The sequence below is a fragment of the Balaenoptera ricei genome, chromosome 2 (genome assembly GCF_028023285.1).
Source record: "Balaenoptera ricei isolate mBalRic1 chromosome 2, mBalRic1.hap2, whole genome shotgun sequence".
In the NCBI taxonomy this organism is placed as follows: domain Eukaryota; kingdom Metazoa; phylum Chordata; class Mammalia; order Artiodactyla; family Balaenopteridae; genus Balaenoptera; species Balaenoptera ricei.
Genome location: NC_082640.1, coordinates 175795744 through 175812371, shown reverse-complemented (window position 1 = coordinate 175812371; position 16628 = coordinate 175795744). Strand labels below are relative to the sequence as shown.

Sequence of the window (16628 nt, the reverse complement as noted above, 5' to 3'; positions counted from 1 at the left end):
TTTACTGCTCACTGACCCAACTGTGGCCCTTTCTTTTGGGATATGGCAGGTCTGTGTGAACCTTTAAAAATTAAATATATAACTTGACTCATAAGCAACTGACAAAGGATTAATCTCCAAAATTTACAAGCAGCTCATGCAGCTCAATATCAAAAAAACAAACCCAATCCAAAAATGGGCAGAAGACCTAAATAGACATTTCTCCAAAGAAGATATACAGATTGCCAACAAACACATGAAAGAATGCTCAATATCATTAATCATTAGAGAAATGCAAATCAAAACTACAATGAGATATCATCTCACACCAGTCAGAATGGCCATCATCAAAAAATCTGCAAACAATAAATGCTGGAGAGGGTGTGGAGAAAAGAGAACCCTCTTGCACTGTTGGTGGGAATGTAAATTGATACAGCCACTATGGAGAACAGTATGGAGGTTCCTTAAGAAACTATACATAGAACTACCATACGACCCAGTAGTCCCACTACTGGGCATATACCTTGAGAAAACCATAATTCAAAAAGAGTCATGTACCAAAATGTTCATTGCAGCTCTATTTACAATAGCCAGGACATGGAAGCAACCTAAATGTCCATCGACAGAAGAATGGATAAAGAAGATGTGGCACATACATACAATGGAATATTACTCAGCCATAAAAAGAAACGAAATTGAGTTATTTGTAGTGAGGTGGATGGACCTAGAGTCTGTCATACAGAGTGAAGTAAGTCAGAAAGAGAAAAACAAATACTGTATGCTAACACATATATATGGAATCTAAAAAAAAATATGGTCATGAAGAACCTAGGGGCAAGACAGGAATAAAGACACAGGCCTACTAGAGAATGGACTTGAGGATACAGGGAGGGGGAAGGGTAAGCTGGGACAAAGTGAGAGGGTGGCATGGACATATGTACACTACCAAATGTAAAATAGATAGCTAGTGGGAAGCAGCCGCACAGCACAGGGAGATCAGCTCGGTGCTTTGTGACTACCTAGAGGGGTGGGTTAGGGAGGGTGGGAGGGAGGGAGACACAGGAGGGAAGAGATATGGGGACAAGCTCTACCCACCACCAGAGCATCCCATCAAGCCTCTTAGATAGCCTGAACCACCAGAGGGCAGACAACAGAAGTAAAAAAAACTACAATCCTGCAGCCTGTGGAACAAAAACCACAGTTACAGAAAGATAGAGAAGATGAAAAGGCAGAGGGCTATGTACCAGATGAAGGAACAAGATAAAACCCCAGAAAAACAACTAAATGAAGTGGAGATAGGCAACCTTCCAGAAAAAGAATTCAGAATAATGATAATGAAGATGATCCAGGACCTCGGAATAAGAATGGAGGCAAAGATTGAGAAGATGCAAGAAATGATTAACAAAGACCTAGAAGAATTAAAGAACAAACAAACAGAGATGAACAATACAATAACTGAAATGAAAACTACACTAGAAGGAATTAATAGCAGAATAACTGAGGCAGAAGAACGGATAAGTGACCTGGAAGACAGAATGGTGGAATTCACTGCCGCAGAACAGACTAAAGAAAAAAGAATGAAAAGAAATGAAGACAGCCTAAGAGACCTCTGGGACAACATTAAACGCAACAACATTCGCATTATAGGGGTCCCAGAAGGAGAAGAGAGAGAGAAAGGACCAGAGAAAATATTTGAAGAGATTATAGTCGAAAACTTCCCTAACATGGGAAAGGAAATAGCCACCCAAGTCCAGGAAGCGCAGAGAGTCCCATACAGAATAAATCCAAGGAGAAACACGCCGAGACACATAGTAATCAAAGTGGCAAAAATTAAAGACAAAGAAAAATTATTGAAAGCAGCAAGGGAAAAACGACAAATAACATACAAGGGAACTCCCATAAGGTTAACAGCTGATTTCTCAGCAGAAACTCTGCAAGCCAGAAGGGAGTGGCATGATATACTTAAAGTGATGAAAGGGAAGAACCTACAACCAAGATTACTCTACCCAGCAAGGATCTCATTTAGATTTGATGGAGAAAGCAAAAGCTTTAGAGACAAGCAAAAGCTAAGAGAATTCAGCACCACCAAACCAGCTCTACAACAAATGCTAAAGGAACTTCTCTAAGTGGGAAACACAAGAGAAGAAAAGGACCTACAAAAACAAACCCAAAACAATTAAGAAAATGGTCATAGGAACATACATATCGATAATTACCTTAAACGTGAATGGATTAAATGCCCCAACCAAAAGACATAGACTGGCTGAATGGATACAAAAACAAGACCCATATATATGCTGTCTACAAGAGACCCACTTTAGACCTAGGGACACATACAGACTGAAAGTGAGGGGATGGAAAAAGATATTCCATGCAAATGAAAATCAAAAGAAAGCTGGAGTAGCTATACTCATATCAGATAAAATAGACTTTAAAATAATGTTACAAGAGACAAGGAAGGACACTACATAATGATCCAGGGATCAATCCAAGAAGAAGATATAACAATTATAAATATATATGCACCCAACATAGGAGCACCTCAATACATAAGGCAACTGCTAACAGCTATAAAAGAGGAAATCGACAGTAACACAATAATAGTGGGGGACTTTAACACCTCACTTACACCAATGGACAGATCATCCAAAATGAAAATAAATAAGGAAACAGAAGCTTTAAATGACACAATAGACCAGATAGATTTAATTGATATATATCGGACATTCCATCCAAAAACAGCAGATTACACGTTCTTCTCAAGTGCACATGGAACATTCTCCAGGATAGATCACATCTTGGGTCACAAATCAAGCCTCAGTAAATTTAAGAAAATTGAAATCATATCAAGCATCTTTTCTGACCACAACGCTATGAGATTAGAAATGAATTACAGGGAAAAAAACGTAAAAAGGACAAACACATGGAGGCTAAACAATACGTTACTAAATAACCAAGAGATCACTGAAGAAATCAAAGAGGAAATCAAAAAATACCTAGAGACAAATGACAATGAAAACACGACAACCCAAAACCTATGGGATGCAGCAAAAGCAGTTCTAAGAGGGAAGTTTATAGCTATACAAGCCTACCTAAAGAAACAAGAAAAATCTCAAACAATCTAACCTTACACCTAAAGAAACTAGAGAAAGAAGAACAAACAAAACCCAAAGTTAGCATAAGGAAAGAAGTCATAAAGATCAGAGCAGAAATAAATGAAATAGAAACAAACAAAACAATAGCAAAGATCAATAAAACTAAAAGTTGGTTCTTTGAGAAGATAAACAAAATTGATAAGCCATTAGCCAGACTCATTAAGAAAAAGAGGGAGAGGACTCAAATCAATAAAATCAGAAATGAAAAAGGAGAAGTTACAACAGACACTGCAGAAATACAAAGCATCCTAAGAGACTACTACAAGCAACTTTATGCCAATAAAATGGACAACCTGGAAGAAATGGACAAATTCTTAGAAAGGTATAACCTTCCAAGACTGAACCAGGAAGAAACAGAAAATATGAACAGACCAATCACAAGTAATGAAATTGAAACTGTGATTAAAAATCTTCCAACAAACAAAAGTCCAGGACCAGATGGCTCCACAGGTGAATTCTATCAAACATTTAGAGAAGAGCTAACACCCATCCTTCTCAAACTCTTCCAAAATATTGCAGAGGAAGGAACACTCCCAAACTCATTCTATGAGGCCACCATCACCCTGATACCAAAACCAGACAAAGACACTACAAAAAAAGAAAATTACAGACCAATATCACTGATGAATATAGATGCAAAAATCCTCAACAAAATACTAGCAAACAGAATCCAACAACACATTAAAAGGATCATACACCACGATCAAGTGGGATTTATCCCAGGGATGCAAGGATTCTTCAATGTACGCAAATCAATCAATGTGATACACCATATTAACAAATTGAAGAATAAAAACCATATGATCATCTCAATAGATGCAGAAAAAGCTTTTGACAAAATTCAACACCCATTTCTGATAAAAACTCTCCAGAAAGTGGGCATAGAGGGAACCTACCTCAACATAATAAAGGCCATATATGACAAACCCACAGCAAACATCATTCTCAATGGTGAAAAACTGAAAGCATTTCCTCTAAGATCAGGAACGAGACAAGAATGTCCACTCTCGCCACTATTATTCAACATAGTTCTGGAAGTCCTAGCCACGGCAATCAGAGAAGAAAAAGAAATAAAAGGAATACAAATTGGAAAAGAAGAAGTAAAACTGTCACTGTTTGCGGATGACATGATACTATACATAGAGAATCCTAAAACTGCCACCAGAAAACTGCTAGAGCTAATTAATGAATATGGTAAAGTTGCAGGATACAAAATTAATGCACAGAAATCTCTTGCATTCCTATACACTAATGATGAAAAATCTGAAAGAGAAATTATGGAAACACTCCCATTTACCATTGCAACAAAAAGAATAAAATACCTAGGAATAAACCTACCTAGGGAGACAAAAGACCTGTATGCAGAAAACTATAAGACACTGATGAAAGAAATTAAAGATGATACCAACAGATGGAGAGATATACCATGTTCTTGGATTGGAAGAATCAACATTGTGAAAATGAGTATACTACACAAAGCAATCTACAGATTCAATGCAATCCCTATCAAATTACCAATGGTATTTTTTACGGAGCTAGAACAAATCATCTTAAAATTTGTATGGAGACACAAAAGACCCCGAATAGCCAAAGCAGTCTTGAGGCAAAAAAATGGAGCTGGAGGAATCAGACTCCCTGACTTCAGACTATACTACAAAGCTACAGTAATCAAGACAATATGGTACTGGCACAAAAACAGAAACATAGATCAATGGAACAAGATAGAAAGCCCAGAGATTAACCCACGCACCTATGGTCAACTAATCTATGACAAAGGAGGCAGGCATACATAATGGAGAAAAGACAGTCTCTTCAATAAGTGGTGCTGGGAAAACTGGATAGCTACATGTAAAAGAATGAAATTAGAATACTCCCTAACACCATACACAAAAATAAACTCAAAATGGATTAGAGACCTAAATATAAGACTGGACACTATAAAACTCTTAGAGGAAAACATAGGAAGAACACTCTTTGACATAAATCACAGCAAGATCTTTTTTGATCCACCTCCTAGAGTAATGGAAATAAAAACAAAAATAAACAAGTGGGACCTAATGAAACTTCAAAGCTTTTGCACAGCAAAGGAAACCATAAACAAGACGAAAAGACAACCCTCAGAATGGGAGAAAATATTTGCAAATGAATCATCGGACAAAGGATTAATCTCCAAAATATATAAACAGCTCATTCAGCTCAATATCAAAGAAACAAACACCCCAATCCAAAAATGGGCAGAAGACCTAAATAGACATTTCTCCAAAGAAGATATACAGACGGCCCCGAAGCACATGAAAAGATGCTCAACATCACTAATTATTAGAGAAATGCAAATCAAAACTACAATGAGGTATCACCTCACTCCTGTTAGAATGGGCATCATCAGAAAATCTACAAACAACAAATGCTGGAGAGGGTGTGGAGAAAAGGGAACCCTCTTGCACTGTTGGTGGGAATGTAAATTGATACAGCCACTATGGAGAACAATATGGAGGTTCCTTAAAAAACTAAAAATAGAATTACCATATGACCCAGCAATCCCACTACTGGGCATATACCCAGAGAAAACCGTAATTCAAAAAGACACATGCACCCGAATGTTCATTGCAGCACTATTTACAATAGCCAGGTCATGGAAGCAACCTAAATGCCCATCAACAGACGAATGGATAAAGAAGATGTGGTACATATATACAATGGACTATTACTCAGCCATAAAAAGGAACGAATTTGAGTCATTTGTTGAGACGTGGATGGATCTAGAGACTGTCATACAGAGTGAAGTCAGTCAGAAAGAGAAAAACAAATATCGTATATTAATGCATGTGTGTGGAACCTAGAAAAATGGTACAGATGAGCCAGTTTGCAGGGCAGAAGTTGAGACATGTATACACTGATGTGTATAAAATTGATGCCTAATAAGAACCTGCAGTATAAAAAAACAAACAAAACAACTAATACTAAACTTTCATTGGGTTATTTGTATGGAAATATGTTAATATAAATGTTTCAGACATTACATGAAATTTCTAAAAATCCTATATTTGTATGGAAATATGTATGGAAATATGTTAATATAAATGTTTCAGACAAAAAAAAAAAAGATATGGGGACATGTGTATATGTGTAACTGATTCACTTTGTTATAAAGCAGAGACTAACACACCATTGTAAAGCAATTATACTCCAATAAAGTTGTTAAAAAATTAAAAATAAAAAAAATTACTTGACTCATAATATTCAGTCTTTAAAAAAATTTGTTTTGATATGAAAAATGCAGTACAAATTATCTGAATTCTAATGTATTAAAGGATTGAGGGAGGAGGATGGAGAGGGAAAATAAATTTGATCTGGTTATATTAAAAATATTTACATAAAATCTCTTTCAAATGCACATAGTAACTCTAATTTAACTGTACAAATAATCCAGTAGACTTCAACATTGATATTTCAGTTTAATCACAGATTCTAATCTATTGAAATTTAAGTTAATGAGGTTATACGGTATTAATAAAATTCTTTTCTGTGAGTTCATTGCTAGGAAGTGGAGTTTCAAAAATTACTTTTTACTCTGCAATTAATAATTATAATTATGGAACAAGAAAGCATTCACCATATACTCTAGACCTTAAAATTCTGTTGAAATGGTTGAAAGGAATCGAGTTAAAAGACAAAGCAGTTGCTAATATGTCTTTTTTTTTAAATTTATTTTTATTTATATATTTTGGCTGCATTGGGTCTTCGTTGCTGCGCGCGGGCTTTCTCTAGTTGCGACGAGGTGGGACTACTCTTTATTGCAGTGCACAGGCTTCTCATTGCGGTGGCTTCTCTTGTTGCAGAGCACAGGCTCTAGGCGCGTGGGCTTCAGTAGCTGTGGTGCATGGGCTCAGTAGTTGTGGCTTGCGGGGCTTGAGAGTGCAGGCTCAGTAGTTGTCATGCACGGGCTTAGTTGCTCCGCGGCATGTGGGATCTTCCCAGACCAGGGCTTGAACCCATGTCCCCTGCATTGGCAGGCAGATTCTTAACCCCTGCGCCACCAGGGAAGCCCACTAATATGTCTTAACTTCCAATATAAATAAGTACAAGGTGCCTTTAAAAAATATCATTTGGATACTCTGGTTTCTCTTTAGATCAAATAAATCTTTCGCCTTTTACTAAAGATTTCCGTGGAGAGAAACAAATCTGAGTGTTCAGTAAATTTTTTGAGGCCTTGCTTTGGCAGAGCTAGGAAAAAAAAAATCGTTTGATGTTATAATGAAAGTGATCTTGTATAAGTTGAAATTCTGTAATAAAAAGACCATCAAATTTCTAGCCTTTGCTTTAATTATATTTAATTGACTGAAGAGGCTAAATTTCCTTATATTAGATTTAATATATCAGATTTAAATTTATTTTTTAGGTAGCCAGTCCAAGTAAGACACAAGACCCAGTTTATTTACTGACATGTCTATAATAAAATCATATTTCTAACATTCTTTTTTCCTTGCATTGACTTCTTTGCCATAGTTTGTAAAGATGACAAATAAGGCAAAATGGAGGAAAAGTTATCAGTGTTAATGTTAACCAAAGTGATACATATTATCGATAATGGTTAGGGCTAGGTTGAAAGATGATATTTTAAAAAATCAGATGAATGAATACTAATGCTTTATATAGAACTTTACTGGTTAGAAATGTCACATTTAATCATTCAGTAGAGTCCCTCAAAATCCTTTGAGATAAGCATGCTAATTTTACAAAATAGGCAACAAAGTCCGGCCCTGGTGACAGGACCATGATTCACATCCAGGTCTTGTGACAAGACCATAATTCACATGCAGGTCTCCCGACTCTCAAGTCCTGCTCCAGCCATCTTTCTTTTCTCAGTCAGGTGACTGTTAAATAAACTTGAATCTTGTCCAAGGGAGCTTAGTCATAAAATAGCCAATGACTTTGTAAGGAGTGTGACCTAACTGTACGATGCTCTCTGAAGACAGTATTAATAGTGCAGTGTTACTAATTGCAAATAAAATGTAAAATTATGATGTACTAATTTGTTGTAGTCACTTACATTTTATGTTAAATTTTGATTTTAAATCAAGTGATGAAGATCATGACACCATCTCTAGGTATTACAGAGACAAGGCTCTGATATGGTTTTAGGATGTCAGATATTCAGAGTAACTCTTCCCCTAAACTAGACCAACCTCAGTTGCTTTATTGCTCAACTTTAAAGTGTACCCCCCCACCTTTTCTTTCCCCCCTAACTTCCAGACAATTATTTTGGCATGTTTTTAGGTTATTTCACAGGGATATTGTATTTGGCTAAAACCCCATTTCTGAATAACTATGTTTTGCCTGCCCATATAAATATAATTCTGTTTCAAATTGTGGTTTGAATTAGTGTGCAGTTTTTATGGAGAAATATTGAGAATCTTTTGTGGGAGGAGAATAGGTGTGCCTGGGGGAAAAAGAGAAATCTGTAGGGATCTTTGAAGTCAGTATTTGCCTTTCTTTTCTTTTCTAAATCTTTCCTAGTTAATCCATCCTTCCAGTCCCTTCCCCCAATTCTGAGGTTGTTTTCTAGACTCAAATATCAGAATCCATTTAAACTACTGCTCGTATTTGAAATAGCCCTCTACATGTCTGCAAGGATATGCACATTGTCAATTCTCTTTCTCATTAGCTCAGGACTAACTTGTATTCTGATAATGAGTTTAAGAAATTTTACCCTATTATTATGGCCTTAAGGATGTTTTGATCATCCTTTCAGAACACAGAGATTTTAATAAAAGTTATACCCATATTAAGGAATTTTCATCAAGAAAATATTTTCTACTCAAACTTTATTAAGATGGATTTCCTGATCAGTTTTTCATAGAGCAAAGTTAAATTTTTCTAATTAATTTTACTAAAATCATTTTTATCAGAATCAGCTCTGTGAATTTTACTCTGAAGATATCTATCATTCAGTTTTATCTTCCTTTTCTTTTTTTAATAAGAGACAGTATAGTGTAGTGGTTATATCCTGGTTATACTCCAAAGCAGTGCTATCCCATAAAAATGCAATGCAAACCACATTTATAATTAAAAAATATTTTAGTAGCCATGTTTAAAAAGTAAAAAGATACAGGGAGATTAATTTTAATAATGTATTTTATATAACCCAGTGTATCTAGAGTATTATCATTTTGACATGTAATCAATATAAAAATCATTAATTTTAGAAGAAAGTAGTTAGGAGAAGGGAAATCTCAGAGAAGGTTAGGGTAGGTTAAGTTTGACCTCTTGTTCTGCTACCTTTGTATAGCCTTGGGGAGAAGTGGAGGAGGATGAAAGAGAAGACTACCCATCTTTACTCTGGCTCTTACTTTAGTTTGTGAGTGGGGTGGTTAATTCGGAACATCAACAAGAGATTAACTTACTTGCTGTTCTTCCTCTGAATAATTAAGAGTTCTACTTAATTTAGAAGGTAGTACTAGAAAAGGCCCATGTGGCACCATGGTTCGTAGTATATATGTGCCCATTAAGAATCTAAAATGTCTTTTACTGACTCAGACTTTAGTAACAGTCTTGTTCTCTCTGTCTCTGTCTGTCTTTCTGTGTCTGTCTGTCTCTCTCTTAATGTCCAAGCTTAAATTCCTCCCTGGAAAGACAGGAAAGGAAATGTTTGTAGTAGATTTTCCAAACACAGACCTTGCTTTTATAATATGGTTATGACAACCATCTCTGTTTTGGTAAAAGTTAGCCTATTACATTTTGCAGTTTAGATTTTTGCAATTTGGAAAAACCACAAACCATTGCAAACAGTTAAACTGGACATTCTGTATATACATTTAGTACTGTAAATCAGAATTTTAGTATTGTACAGACAGAATGAAAACATAAAGCAGATGAACCTGGCCTAATCTGTAAGGTTCAGAGAAAACTTCTTTGAGGAAGGGACCTGGGAACTGAGATGTGAATGGTAAAGAGGAGTTTAATAGGCAGTGCCGAAGGAAAAGAGCTTCTCAAGCAAAAGGAAAAACATTTGCAGAGGTCTTGCAGTGGGAATTGAGAGTTCAGAAATAAATCATATATTTCTGGTCAATTGATTTTCAACAAGGATTCCAAAGGAATAGTTTTTTCAACACATGGTACCAGAACAACTGGATATCCACATGTACAGGAACGAAGTTGGACCCTTACCTCATACCATGCACAAAAAGTAACTCAAAGTGGGTCATAGACCTACATTTTATAGTTAAAACTGTGAAACTCTTAGAAGAAAACATAGGAGTAAATCTTGGTGATGTTGAGTTAAGCAGTGGCTTCTTAGATATGACACTAAAGGGACAAGCAACAAAAGAAAAACTAAATTGGACTTCATCAAAATTAAAAACTTTTGTGCTTCAAAGGATACCATCAAGAAAGTGAAATGACAACTCACAGAGTGGGAGAAAACATTTGCAAGTGGTATACTGGATAAGGAAACTTGTATCCCACTACCACTAGGAAAATGCTGCATAACTCGAAGAGTAGGTTTGTGGAAAGAGGTCAGAGTTGTCTCATGTTGGGATGTGAGTGTTTCTTGATTTGAAAAGTTGAGCTCTACTGCAAAGCGTTCTCTTAATTTCTTTCAGAATGAAATTTGTAATCTAGCTTGATGTTAATAAGCATCTCCTTCGGCTCAGACTATCCATTTCTGAGGAAATGGGTGTAAACTCCATGGGTTTGCTGAGAGTTCCTTAGTCTAGGAATCCATGGTCCCATGGCATGGTTGATTATGAACAGGGTCTCTCCTGCTGTAATTCTAGACTTTGCTTTTAATACTGTTCACATTCCTAGTATTCTGCCAAGACTTTACAGATTTTGCTTCCTTTTAAAATAAATAAGAATTTAAAAATAAAGTAATCTAAACATCTTTCTAAATCAGTCATAAGCTATAGTATCTTGCCTAGTGTGTTGGAACCAGCGATCTGAATTGTTTTTTGCAGCTTATTTACCCCAGGATACTTTGCCCTATCAGCTGCCTTCTGAGCCATGGTCTTGGTTGTGTTAGCTGCTCTTCTTAGCTCACCAAAAAAGATTCCAGCCGCGAAAATGGAAAAAGGAAAATTTTAAATTGTCCTTTCCGGTTTTTTCCCATTAAAGAGTGGCTCTGGAGATGTTTCATGCAAGGAAGCAGTTGTGAAAAATCTCTTCTTTGCTGTTAAGTTTCTGAAGAGAATGAGAAAACCTTTGGTTTTTAAATGTTCTGTTAAAGAATTGATTATTTTATTGGGGGTAAACAATGTGAATTAATGCATACTCTGGCTTCTAGGTAATTTCTATACCAGAGAACCTAATTCCCTGAACCAAAGAAGGAGGTGGACGCAATTGAGTATTCCTAATTAGAATAAGTACATATATTCAAAATTCTCAGTAAAGATGTCATAAATCTCATTATACATTCATACAGACTATTTTAATCAGTTAATGACTGTTTATTCACATATTTTAAAACAGATGAGCTCCGACAAGAAATGCTGGATGATGTACAAAAGAAATTGATGAATTTAGTAAATAGCACAGAAGGAAAAGTGGACAAGTATGCTCTGCCTTTTACTTTTATGTATTTTATGGGGATCACTTTTATGGTAAAAACAATTTCTACATGTAAATGTATGTGATTAAGGTTTTAAAAAACTTTTTCTTTTTCTTATATAGTGATGAGCTGCAGGTAGTTTTAATGAGGGGTCAGTAACTTGTCTTCTCTTGGTTTTTAAATAGACTTTCCCAGCTCAAATTCTTTTTCTTAAAACCATAAGGAAGAGTTAAAACATCACCGCAATATAAAGTACTTAGAAAATATAAAGTTTGTTCTTACCATTCTTTTTTGTTCTCTTTACTGCCCTTAAGTGGACATATCTTGCTCAAATGCATTAGGTGTGAAACCTAGGTATACATGTAGTATATCTTTAACATTTTAAAGATTTAGATATTATGAGCAAATTTTTAATGAATGGGGAAATATAAGCATAGCCATTAAACACAAGAACTATCATCACCATTTAGGATATGGAGGGAAAAATCTGAAGTGTCTCCTTAAGACATCAACCCAGACAGGCACTGAGATTACTAATGAGGTACCATCTCAGTTGATTATTTGGTTGAAGAAAGTTGGTGACTAGTAAGTGATGTTTTGAAAGGTACACATTTTGGGTTGTTTGCAATATTCTTAATTAGACTTGTCAAAAAATTTTTAAAGCTACTTTAAAATATTTTACTGTTTAGTGTTTTTTATAACTATTATTTAAATATGATTAAATATTTGTATGTTTAGTGTTTATTGTTTGCATACACTAGATATTGAGACAACTGGTGAGTTAGCCTGAGCTGTTTCTGCCTCCGTTTTCATAGAGTCCTGATGAGAAACCTCTTTACTGGACACTTCCACACACCAAAAAATCAGCGTCATGAAGTGTTACGATTAATGGGAAGCATCCTAGGTATCAAAAAGGAGGAAATGGAGCAGGTAACTGAATATTGAATGCCATTCTGAATACATTTATAACTAAAATGCTTGGCATCACATAATTTTTTTTTATTGTGTATTATATAACTTGCTGAATACAATTTTCTCAATAATGTGGAAATGGAATCATTTTATACTACAAAGAAGAAGCAGATTTGTGCAGCTTGTATAATATTAGTTTAAATGTTTTGTAACTTATATGCAACCGTTCATATCAGAATGCTTAAAGTTTGAGACATGACAGTCCTCAAATTTTATTTGAAATAGTGCTTAGGATGACATTTCAGTGTATATGTAGCTTCTATCAGTAGGAAACAAGGAATTGGACTTGGAAAACATGGTTTACTACCATCTGAAATCATGTAAAAATGCTTCTGTTTTCTTTTCTTGTGTTGATAATATTTTTCTGTTTTAAAATAATCTTTCAGTTGTTGAATGAAGATCAGGGTGGTGTTACCAAGTGGATGACTGGGTGGCTTGGAGGAGGATCAAAAAGTGTTCCCAACACACCTTTGAGACCAAATCAGCAATCTCTGCTTAATAGTGTAAGAGTCGATTTATTCCTGCTGGATATGAGCAGTGAAATGATTGTACATCATATTCATTTGCAAAGAATTAGACTTCTTTTTCAGGTTATTTTATACAGCCCTTTTATTTTGGGGTTGTGGAAACTGAGATCCAGAGAGGTGATTAGCTTAAGGATAATAAGCCAGTTTTAATAATTTTATTACATATATCAGTAGGTTTTATTTTAACATTTTGCTTACATGGTACTTTGATTTTTCAAAGCATTAACTGTTCCTTCCTTTGTATTTGATCATGCTGCTATCAGCCCACAATCATTTACCTCTTACTACTAAGTTATGAGATTCTTAAAGACAGAGGCTCTATTTTATGCCTGTATGTATCTACTTAGTCATTGAGCCAGTGAATATTTATTGAGCACCTGCTGTGTACCAGACTGTTCTGAGCATTGAGGATGCAGGTGCAAACCAAATAGGTAAAGTGCTTTCCCTCAGCAGACTTACATTCTGGTAGGAGGAGGCAGTTACTAAACACAAAAACATGATGCCTGGTATATAGTAGGCTTAAGATGAGTATTAATTGAATTGAGTAGCACTGTGAGTTAGAATGTCGAGTTTACTTCTTTATTTTATTTTTTTTTTACTGAAGAGGAAACTGAGGATAGGTGACTTACCCAAAGCTGGTGAAAGATAGAACTCAAATTGGATGGCATAAAATTTAATTTAAAGGAAAGTTCTACATTACATTATTTTAATCTGATAATATTACTGGTGAGCTTTTGCTGTACTCATTCATTGGGTGTTACTGTAGAAAAATAGAACTTTAATGCTTGTTTTCTGTTGAAATTTTTTTATGTCTATGTAAACAGTTACTAAAATGATTTTAAGACGATGTCTTAAATGCCATTGATGGTGAGAAATCTGTTATCTGATGGCTAATTCTCATTATGAGGTTTGTAACAAGTGTTGTCATCAAACATTATTGATTAAATTGTTAAAGTTTTTGATTGATACCTGTGTATCAGAGTGCTAGCACTTTTAATTGTTCATAAGGCTTGTTCTTAAAGAAATGATTCAGATAGCATGACTAGTTTTTAATATTAGAATAGCTGGTACAGTTTCTTAGCTGTAGTGAATATAATTTTATTATCTGCCTAATATATCCCAAATATTTTCTCTTAGTCTTTTTCAGAACTTTTTGTTAAATTTCTAGAAACAGAATCTCATCCATCTATTCCACCACCCAAGCTTTCTGTTCATGATATGAAACCTCTAGATTCACCAGGAAGGAGAAAACTAGATACAAGTGTACCCGGAAGCTTTAAAGGTAAAATCAGATACTTATTTTTTCTACAATTTAAAAAATTGATGATTTTTGATTATGTTTTACAGTGATATTAACTAAATTTTTAGTGTTTTTGAAAATGTGCAATGACTTCTTCCAAAATTCCAGTAAGGCATTAGATTTTGGCTTCATATATTCTTGTAGCAACCTGATATTTAATTAGCTTAGATTAATTTAAGCAATATGATATATTTTCCCTTTATATATTGGAATAATTCTTCTCTCTCTGCATAAGACACCTTGAATTATTCGTGGAAGTGGTGGTTGAACTGGTAAACCTTTGCTTGTTCACGCATTTTCCTTTCGAATTGTAGTTTATAGTTAGAGAAAGATTTTTCCCCTGTGATAATCTAAGTGTTACACTCAAAACCCAAAGTTGGTGTGTTAATAATATGTACAAGAGCTGTTTAGTAAACTGGCCTACACATCCAAGAACATTATGAAGAGTTCTTATATGTTGAAAGGCCTGCCTGGAAACAAATGGTATGGTGGTTCTACAATATGTGGATGTAGTTTTCTACCCCACTAGGTTGTAAGGATCTTATGCTACTTATATCCCCTATATTGGCATGTACTAAAGTTTCTTGAGTTCAAATTAAAGTATAATCCATTAGACTATATACGAATTCTTTATTGGAAGGGCTGTCTTTTATATGAAATCTTCATATTTTAATACAGACTAACATGTTTGCTAGTTGGACTGTAAAGGTACGTATTGTATACTGTCAAGTTTGTCACATGCCAGATACTTAAATTTGGATAAAATACTGAATTTATATTCTGAAATTTAAAGAACTTCCTTAGTTCTTATTGAGATGAATATTTCTATTTTCCTGAACTTTTATAGAAAGAGAAAGTGGTAGAATTATTTTAGACAAAAGATTTGTCTACTAAATTTAGTCTTTAGAAAAGTCTCGGGCTTCCCTGGTGGCACAGTGGTTGAGAGTCTGCCTGCCAATGCAGGGGACACGGGTTCGAGCCCTGGTCAGGGAAGATCCCACATGCCACGGAGCAACTGGGCCCGTGAGCCACAACTACTGAGCCTGCGCATCTGGAGGTTGTGCTCCGCAACAAGAGAGGCCGCGACAGTGAAAGGCCCGCGCACCGCGATGAAGAGTGGCCCCCGCTCGCCGCAACTAGAGAAAGCCCTCGCACAGAAACGAAGACCCAACACACCCAAAAATAAATAAATAAATAAATAAATTTATTAAAAAAAAAAAAGAAAAGTCTCAACTTTAACATGTGTAGACTATACTAAAACACTTTTTCTTGTTATACTAGATTTTAGCATCTTGAAGCTAAAATTTATTCTATTTTATTTAAATTATTTTATTTAAATTTTATTTAAATGTACATTATTTAAATTTTGATTCCAAAATTTCTTTTGGCAGGGTCTCCCCTCCCTCCCCCTCCTTCCCCCTGTCTCCACCCCTTCCCCTTCTTCCCTCTCCTCCTCTTTCATACACCTCCCCACCTTCAGTTATCGAGTCACATGCGCAGCTTCATTTGTATTGATCAGAGACAAAAGCCAGAGCTTACCACATAGCACCAGAAGCTTTTTGAGAGTTTGGAAAATTGTCATTCTCAGGAAAGTACAACTTGGGGACCCAAGGATGCTCAATGATAAGAAGATTTGATGAATTTGTCTCAATGCTCCCTGTGTTTAGGAGGCCTCTTTTATTTGAGTTTCCCACTGCTGAAGTGGGTGCCTTCGACAGGCTGCTTGTCTCTCAACAATGAAGTTGTTAACAGTCTTGGGTAATAAAGCAGAATTCTGCCCACTAAGAAATTAGTACGTAAACCAAATGCCTGTTCCAGTAGAAACTTAATTGTTCAGCCTGACTTTACAGAGAAATAATCTAATGAGAATTATTTTCAGACTTTTGAACATCTAAAAGGTGATCATTTAATGTAATGCATAAGTTGTTTTTTCTTTTGGTAAATTAATAGTAAATCTGATTGTTATCATTGTAATATGGATGCTAGTTTTTTTCATGACCTTTATAATTATTTGGGCAAAACAAGTTCTCAAGTCCTCCCATCTTTCAGGTGGTTAGATAGAGTTTGCCTGGTTACATAGAAAACATCTTTTAAAAAACTGTTGTTATAGTAAATGACGTTAATCAGTTATATATAACTGGTATTAAGTA

At 35.3% G+C, this 16628-nt stretch overlaps 1 protein-coding gene and 1 non-coding gene across 3 annotated transcripts in view; both read left to right on the top strand.

Moving 5' to 3' along the window:
- TRIP11 (thyroid hormone receptor interactor 11) overlaps positions 1–16628 on the top strand; it is a 71996-nt gene that overhangs the window by 51667 nt on the left and 3701 nt on the right. For both annotated transcript variants that reach the window (XM_059914847.1, XM_059914846.1), the window contains exons 17-20: positions 11601–11682; positions 12495–12609; positions 13038–13154; positions 14316–14460. In XM_059914847.1, the coding sequence (XP_059770830.1) occupies positions 11601–11682; positions 12495–12609; positions 13038–13154; positions 14316–14460 (459 nt within the window). The remainder of the gene's footprint in view (positions 1–11600; positions 11683–12494; positions 12610–13037; positions 13155–14315; positions 14461–16628) is intronic.
- Positions 7245–7360, top strand: LOC132361614 (U5 spliceosomal RNA). The gene has a single exon (XR_009501889.1). It is a non-coding gene; the product is annotated as a U5 spliceosomal RNA (small nuclear RNA).